This window comes from Impatiens glandulifera, chromosome 1 (assembly GCF_907164915.1).
Source record: "Impatiens glandulifera chromosome 1, dImpGla2.1, whole genome shotgun sequence".
NCBI lineage: Eukaryota > Viridiplantae > Streptophyta > Magnoliopsida > Ericales > Balsaminaceae > Impatiens > Impatiens glandulifera.
In genome coordinates this window covers 22,750,521-22,759,712 of record NC_061862.1, presented here as the reverse complement: position 1 = coordinate 22,759,712, position 9,192 = coordinate 22,750,521, and the positions used below count along the sequence as shown (strand labels likewise).

The 9,192-nt window shown below is 26.9% G+C and overlaps 1 protein-coding gene across 1 annotated transcript; it reads right to left on the bottom strand.

Annotated features, from left to right (window-relative positions):
* Nucleotides 1-2,834: 2,834 nt before the first annotated feature.
* LOC124921845 (zinc finger protein ZAT12-like) lies at nucleotides 2,835-3,488 on the bottom strand. Its single transcript, XM_047462544.1, has one exon. The coding sequence runs from the start codon at nucleotides 3,403-3,405 to the stop codon at nucleotides 2,890-2,892; it is 516 nt and encodes a 171-aa protein (XP_047318500.1). The 5' UTR covers nucleotides 3,406-3,488; the 3' UTR covers nucleotides 2,835-2,889.
* Between the last annotated feature and the right edge of the window lie 5,704 nt (nucleotides 3,489-9,192).

Below are 9,192 nucleotides of genomic sequence, written 5' to 3'. Positions count from 1 at the left end.
AATTGTAGTAATACTTAGCCGGTGATTTCTTCTATAACCATCTACAATTGTAATTGTAAGCGTCATTTTATTTATCTATAGAAAGAACACTTTTTATATATATTTTTTTTGTTATAACTATATTTTACTGTAACTTGAGTTTTGGAGACAGAAAAGGGTGACACCAGTTTTCATGGCGAGGCAAATAGGTAGGTCGGTCCGCCAAGTGGACACAATGTGTCTGTTCTATGTGCAATCGTCGGTTGCATTCATGTTTAGGGAAGGAATACAACCTCTTTTTTTCGACTCAAAACTTATATCTAAGCCTTTTATTGTTATTCAATTTTAGAGGTAATAATCCAATTTGAAAATAGAGTTATTTAGCTCCTAGTAAATTTAAATGTAAATAGTGTTAATATTTGTCTAATTTGTATACAACTATGGAAGACAATTTGTCTAATTATTTGATTAAAAAAGCGTTTGTTCATAGAAGGAATAACTCTTTTTATAATAAAAAATTTTAAAATATAATCCAACCGGTTGGACCTGTCCGGTCGAAATTAGCTAAAAAATACGAGTAATGATCGAACGGTTTTTAAAACTTTAATAATTATGTATATAGATTAATATGTTTTTGATTTAATTAGCTAGTAAAATAGCAATGATTTATAAGTTCAATAATACATAATTAAGGAAGAACACAAATTAATTCCAACAGATTAAAAAAATGATTTCTCAAGTCCATAATACATAATTTTATAGAAGAAATAAGAGTTCGTGGAGGTGCCATAGAGTAATTCTTCAAATGTTAGAGCTAATTTACACTGTAAATTAAAGTTATAGGAGAGTTTTAGTCTGGAAAAGAAATTTTGATTAAAATTTTGATTTTGAAATAAATAACTTAGAGATAAGAGTTTTGTTGGCGTTTTTTAATGAAAATATAGCTATGTAAAATAAAAATAATTAAAGAGTTATATTTAATTTTTTTTTTTTTAAAAATCAAAATAATTAAGAAAAGTGATAAAGAAGTGATATAAATCACTTCATTGAAAAAAAAAAAAAAAAAAGTGTGAGGAAAGAGAAAAAAATTATTTTTTAAAATTGTGTCAACTTCCAACGCATTCTCTCTCCCTAGATATTTCTCAATAAGTTATTTAACAAAATTTTGTTTTTAATTAAAAAAATAATTGTAATGAGCATACAAATGTTGTCTAGAATAAAATAATTGATAGTGAATATGAAAGAATAAAATAAATGTAATAAAATATTTATCAAACAAATTTGTATATGAAAGTATTTTATACATGGAGCAAAATATCTATTTTTTTTTGTTTTTGTTTTTTTTTTTTAATGCAGAACCACTTTTGCGAGCTACCTCAATAACAAAATATTATAATACATATATATATTCCAATCATTTAATTAGGAGTATTCTAGATTCACGGGAAGTTGATCGAAAAAATAATAATATATAATGGAGAAAGATCGGTTATGATCTTTTCTTGTAACTGATGTGATGCATGCAGTCATAGAGTTTTCCAGATTCATTCGTACATTAATTAACTTGTTTGGTTGAAACATTTAATTTGGGAAAGATGATTCATCGACTAAATATTATATCTTTTAAGTTTTCATTTAATTTTTTTTTTTTATTCTTATTATATTCAGTTAATGTCACATATCAATGACAAATTTATATATAAAATAATAATAAAATACTAGGCCTTGTTTGGTTTTGGATTATTTAAATAATTAATTAAAAATAAATAAATAAATGTTCAATATTTTCTAAAATACTAAAATATTCTTTCTTTAAAATTATTATTTTTTATTTTATTTATATATATTTATATCTTTTTACTAAAAAAAATTATTTTCATATCCTCAAAATCATCATTAATTATCATTTATCTAGAGAGTTTCCCCTTTAAGTTATTAAAAAAAAACTCAGAATCTAAAAATCTAAAACTAGACTTCTCAAATATATCTATTTATTAAAATTTTATTTTTTATTATATATGAAATATTTTTAAAAATAAATTATTATTTTTAATTTTGGAAACTAACATTTCATCGGACTTTTAGAGACGTGTAATGAATAAATTACACTAATTTTATTTTATTTTATTTTCACTTAATAAATTAACATTATTCATAATTATATTTACACTTAATCATTAAAGTGATGGAATTCTTAAGGATGATATAGACATAATTTATTTATTTATTATAGTTAGTTGTTGTCATATTTGTTACGAGTAGATTGAGTGTAGATTGAGTCGACAACTCACTTACTTTTGTATTATCGATGTTGACTAATATATAGAATCTTTTGTGAAGTATTACTGAGATTTATTAGGTGTTGTTAGAGTTTTTGAGTAGTTGTTGGAAAATTTGAATTGATATGATTAATATGTTTTATTTACGTATTACCTATATACATATTTGTATTATCATTCAATTATTTTTTGGACTATCTAGTTGGAGTGAAATTATTAAATTTTCCATTATCGTAGTCGTCCGATGTGTATAATTCATAATACTATTATTATTACGCTTTCTAAAATTCGTTTAAAAAAAATCAGTAGAGCACGTCGGAAAATTAATCGTTTTCAAAATGACTTACGAGTTCGATAACTTATTGAGTAACGTTTTATATATATTTTATTTCATTTTTATCGTTGTGATTAAACGATTTTTATCATTTTTAATATACCTAAATCTTAACCGAAAGAAAATTGTTTTTTTTTTTAAATTAACTTTCTCATAATTAAAAACTAGGTAAATGGGTTGAATATATCTAAATAAAGTTAAGGAAACCATGTGTAAACATAATTATGAGGAATTGATGAAGATATGATAATAGATCAATGGAATTAAGAATGAATAATTAAAAGTGATGATCATTAGTTAAACAATTCCTACTACAATAGAGTTGCCAAATTTCAAACAATTCTCAAAAGGAGTTAAGTTCAAATCCACTCGTAGAAGTACCCTTTTCTTCTCCTCCTCTGAAGGAGGCCCAGTCTTCTTGTCTTCTTTAGTAGTAGTAGTAATAGTGGTAGTAGTAGGGGGTGAGGCCGTCCGGTGTCGCCTCATATGGCCGCCGAGAGCCTGACCGATAGGAAACTGATCGCCACATATAGAACAGGCATGCATTTTGGGCTTACCCATCGCAACAATAGTACTGTTATCACCGGCACCACCGTCGACTAGTGTTAGCTTTGGCCTCTTGTGGCTTGCGCGATGGCCGCCCAGGGCTTGGAATGTCGGAAACTGACGATTGCAGGTCTTACAAGTGAAAACACGTCCACCGGAGAGAGCTTTTTCACCGACTTGGGAAAGCAACATCAAGCAATTAGCCATCGCCAATGCTTCCACTTCTGATCCATCTAATAATTCATCTCTCACTCTCTTTACAGTCATAGCTACGATCAATCGATCTCTGTTAATAATTATGCAGATGCTGGTTCTACTCAAAATAATATATATTGTTTACTTTATTAATTAGCTGCTGCTGCTACGTACATCACAAGGAGAAGAAGATACACCTATTTATATATATATTTATGGAAGGAGGGTCGGATTACCTTTCTACCCCTCCGTGTTTCTTAAAGAGAAAGACAATATATATTTCTATGGCGGTTAATTCATTCAACGGCCCGGCCGCGTACTAGGTTGCTCCCACGAAAGGGATATTTTTTTTTATTTATTTTCTAAATTTAATTGAATTTCACAATTTTATTTAAATTTAAAACGTTTTAAATGAAATTATTTAATTTGTTAAAAAGATCATTTATTTATATATATATATATATATATATATTTCACTATTTTTCAAGTATTTTATATTTTTTAAATAATGTTTGAAATTAATTTAGTAGCATTAAAAATTTGATTAATTATTATTTAAGAGGAAATTTTAATATATAAGTTAAAAATTATTAGTATTTATTTTAATTATATTTTTTATTTAATATATATTAAATTATATAAATACTGTACATTTAGTTTGTTAAATAATCAATACATAAAGATATAATAATCATTATATATTTTTTAAAATATTATTAAATCATATTAAATATTAAATATAGATTTGTATATTCAATTTTTATCTTCATTAAGCACTCAGTCTTTAATATTTAATTTTCAAATTCATCAAACACTTACTTATATTAGTGAGTTTTTACAAGATAATTAAATGAGCATAATTTAATTTAGAGAAATGATTAAGAAAAATAATTTATTTTTATTTTCTCTTTTTTTACTCTTTTTCTTTTTTCTAACTAATTAGGTGAAGTAAATTCCTTCTATCCTAAATTCCTTCTATCCCTAAGTTCCTTCATACTATCCTCCTCTTGAATTTATGTTTTATGTTGTGAATAATGTTTGCATCTACTTTATGATGTAGACTAATTAATTAATTAATAAGAAATGAGAAAAATAAAGTTGATGTAATATATCAATAGGAAAAATAATAATTAAGTTTCTTTTCTGTATGTATGGTCCCCACTGAGTGATCTGTTGATTGTGGGGAGCTTCCTCTTTCACACAGAGACTTTGGAATTTTCCTCTTTTACTTACTGCACTCTTCTAGTTCCTACTACTCTACTTCCTTTTTTTTAATAACTCTACCTTTCAAATTAAGTTATTCTTTATTTAGAAATCTCTTACGCGTTCAATAATACTACAATTATCGACTACACTTAATAAATTGTCAAAAGAAAAACAAGTAATTAAATTTCATTTTCTTAGGCAATATTATAATATTAGTACTTTTGGATGATGGGTTTGTAAAAATATATTGAATTTTGTCTAATACATACATAAATAACTTATAAAATGAATCTAATAGGTAGGCAATAATTAACATTAGTGTGTATAAAATAAAATATTAAAGTAATTAATGTATAGTGATACTGGTGGGTAAGTAAGGATATAGATCTAGTTTCTTAAATCTTACGATGATGTTATAAATTGGGACCAAATTGTGAAACTTCCTTTGCTTATAACACGACAATAACTATTCAATAATAGCTTTAGTTTCTTATATTTTAATATTAACTCACTAGGCTTCTTCTCATTATTGGTTTTCATTTTTCTTTTTATTATTTTGGGTTGACCTTGTTTCAAGAGCCCCCATTTGATTAATCAATCAACTTTTTCTTAAATACTTTTTTTTATTCAACTTATTTTGCTCAATAATTCGATTAAATAATTTAACTGATCAAAGTTTCATCTAAGAAAGATTTAAAAATCTTGAGTTTAATTTTCATTAAAAATCCCATAAATTAAATTGAGTCATGCAAACATCTTACAAAAAAAATAATTAAGAAAATTATTAAGTAGTTCATGTTTATGAAATTGTATGTTTGAGTCTTCATTATTTTGACATTAAATTTTTTTTTTTTGAAATCATTAGACTAACAATACTAGTCACTAAATATTTTATTATTTAAGTAAAATAATTTATTCTACATTTTTCAAAAACAAACAAGGCCTTAACTTGTTATACATTCCCAGTCTCTAACACGGGTGACGGGACCACACTCACTCAAGCCAATTGGCATGTGTATATTATAATGTATCCCGAGTAAATTACACATTTTTTTAAATGTTGAAAAAACAAATATTAAGCATTTTTATAAAATTAGCAAATTTAGCAATTATAATCTCTTTTGTGTTGATGAGAGAGGATTGAAATCTTAGATTGTAATTATTTTTATTTTTATAAAAAAATAGTTATCATTTAAATATTTAATTATGAGTTACATACCAAAAAAAAATAATACCAAATAATCTTTATAAAATCAAAATAAATCATTAATAATATACATTTTAAATTACAAATTACGTTTGAAAAAATTTTCTATAGGAATGTTATGTTTGTGTTTTTTTAATTCATAAAATAATAAAATTAAATTATATAAACAATTTATAAAAATAAAATCTTAATAAAATAATAAGATCTCACATTTGAATTCCTAAATAATTAGAATTGATACTTATTAAGTAATGCCAGACTAAATGTCTTACTAAATGAAAATTGATAGTATATATATATATATATATATATATATATATATATATATATATATATATATATATATATATATATATATATATATATATATATATATATATATATATATATATATATATATATATATATATATATATATATGGTGGAAATGTAAGTAAACCAACAAAATTATCCAAACAAATCAAAAGTTTCACCCAAACTTCATCATGGTCATGGATAGATCACCCACAGGATCGGGTCCAAATCGCTCAAACCAAGCTGAATATTAAATCGAACAGGTCAAATCAACTTCATTGTAGTTTACTTTTCTACTAAATTGATTCTAACAGTTCAATTCGGCACTACCGAAACTGCTCAAACCGACTAAATATTAAAAAGTTGTGTTTAAATAATTCGAGAGCGATAATCGAACTTTAAACGGGTAAAACACACCTGTAAAGTATAAATAATGAGAAATAATAGACAAATTTATCTCAAAATTGTTAAGTAATTCTTAGTGTGACGATTAATAAAAAAAATAATTCTTAGTAAGACGTAATTGAGTCTTGACTCTTGATGAACCATTTTTATAAAAAAAAATAGGTAGATCTTATAATTAATAAAATAATTTATATGAAAACAATATAACATTATTTATAATTTTTTCACAAATTATGTTACGGCATCTTATTAATAACATTATTCATAAATTTTGTTTATTAAAATTATGTTATTGAATTAATTCATAATATTGTTACTTATTCATATACAATAAATATGAGATCAAACCAAATAAATTGATCAAACCGATTTTTAATTAATTAAACTGAATTCTTTTCTTTGAAATTTAGTAAACCGACATCAATAATTTTGTAACTCCTAGAAAATTCTTTCCATAGTTTAGCACGTGCTAACTAACACATGGCAATACGGGTCCGGAATGACTCAAGGTTCGGTGGTTTCAATCGTGATTTGCGTGTCAGACATCTCTTTTTTAATAAAACAATACTTTTAAAATATCTTGATAGTACTTAGCAGTTTTTAAAATTAATTATGTAAAAAACAATTAATTTTATTCAAATTTTAATAATATGAGGATTTGTTGTAACCAAGTGACGATTTGATTTGAAATCCGGTTTAAATTAATTTAAGAAAATATTATTTATTTGAAAATAAAGACGTCGATTTATTTTAGAAAAATCAGTAAAATGTATGTGTACAAACGTACCTTATACTAGAGTTTCTATAAGGAATTTGTTATTTAGTTACGCTCGGAAAAGGGCTTGTGCGCTATGTTCTCTACGTCCGTTGAAAACAGTTTTATTTTTTAAAAATCTAGCTATCGAAAGATTTATTTATAATATTTATTTTCTTTAATTAAATTAAACAAGGATAAGATTGGATTACGTAAATAATTTTACGTAAATAATTGTACAAAATTATTTAAATTTGCGTAAATACGATTGCGGTTATAAGAGTTTGAGTAAAGAACCTGAAAATATCAGAAAAGAATGTTAGAGTTTTAAAATAAAACACCAACCGGAGCCTAATAATCAAAATATTTGTTTGGGAGATATCCCAAAAATATTTTGAAATCATTTTTTGATCCCTCGGGATCATTTGAAAATGGGTTGGGGTTCCAAAATTACAAAAATAATTTTGGATTTTGGAAAGTGGAACTAAACAGGTCTTATGACTAAAGTCCTAAGGCTTGGGTCCGTTTATATTGGTCGGGGACCGGATAAACTCGATCTAGACCGAGGGAGCTCTCGATCAAGGTTTGGGACACTCAATCAGAAGACCGGAGTCCCTAGGCCAGGGTTCCGAGGACTCTCGGTCCTTGGCTGAAATTACCGGTCTAAGTGTAAAAACCTATCAATCTTGGGTTAGCATGGGGCTAAGATCCTCGGTCTTGGGTTTTTGTTTGGGATAGTCGGTCCCAAAGTTGGATCTCTTGGTCCTAGGACCTCAGAGTATTGGTCCTAGGTCAGATTTCTCGGTCTTAGGTAAAAAGCCTCGATCAAATTTATCGGTCCTAACTCAAGAACACCGGTCTTAAGGCTCAGTTCTAACACAAGAATATCGGTCATTGGTCTTGGTCCTAGGTCGATTTTCTCGATCTTTGGTCTTGGTTAGGACCGAAGATTCTCGATCCTGCCTCTCGATCCTCGGTCCTACACGACTCAGTCCAAAAACACCAAGTGTTTTTATTACATGTTTGTATATTTTGATACAGATAATGAAAACATGATTTGTAAGTTACTATCAACTTAGTTGGATGTAGGGATCATAACCCCTAACCTAAAACCGGTCAATCGAGTCCTGGGATAATCAATTTACGAAATGATTTCTAGGGCAAGATTTGAGAACTTTCGAATTAGGTTATCTCATGGCCTAATTCTTGTTCCAACAACTTCCGAATGATGTTTACAATCGAACATGGCCAAAACATGAACATCAAGCAAACTCTTTAACAAATTTCAAAAATTAAATTTAAACTTTTTATTTTAAAAAGTTTCAATTCGATCAAACATGATCGGGATGTATATAATATGATTTGAAACTCATCCTAACATGTTTACAAACATGTTAGGCAACTATTTGAATCAAAAATTAAGCTCAAGAACACGAAATTCAAAATTTTTGGATTTAGAAATAAAATTTGGATTTTTTTATTGGTGTTGAATTGATGAAATCTCTTTCGACGGAAAGCTTGGAAATCATCTAAGCATTGATTTCAACTATAGAAAGTACAAAAGTGATCTATAAATAAGTTCAACCCGATCGAAATTGAAAAAAATCAAGTTTGAATCACATGTGGTCTGGAAGCTTACATGTGATTGGAGAACACTCTTATGATTAAGAAAGCTTTTCAAAGCTCTTAATCGAAGCTTAGAACAAAAGAATAGTTTATTCCAAAATCAGTCGTTGGAGCTCCTTTGAAAATCTTCAAATAGGCTGTAATTGTTAGATTTTGTTCGATGGATTGGAAGGAGACCTAAGGAGTATTTATACCCAAGCTATATCGATTTCGAAGCCAAATTCGTTTCCAGTTTGTCTACTGAAGTTCATCCCGTCATTTTCTGATTTATCCTTGCGAATCCTAGTTCTAGGGTAGGGTTTGAATTCAAACCCTAAAAGAAATTATGGCGATAAAGAGACGTGCACGTATGCAAAGTTTGGAGGGA

Excerpts from the sequence above, each read along its gene's own strand:
- LOC124921845 (XM_047462544.1), bottom strand. The coding sequence starts at position 3,405 with ATGACTGTAAAGAGAGTGAGAGATGAATTATTAGATGGATCAGAAGTG.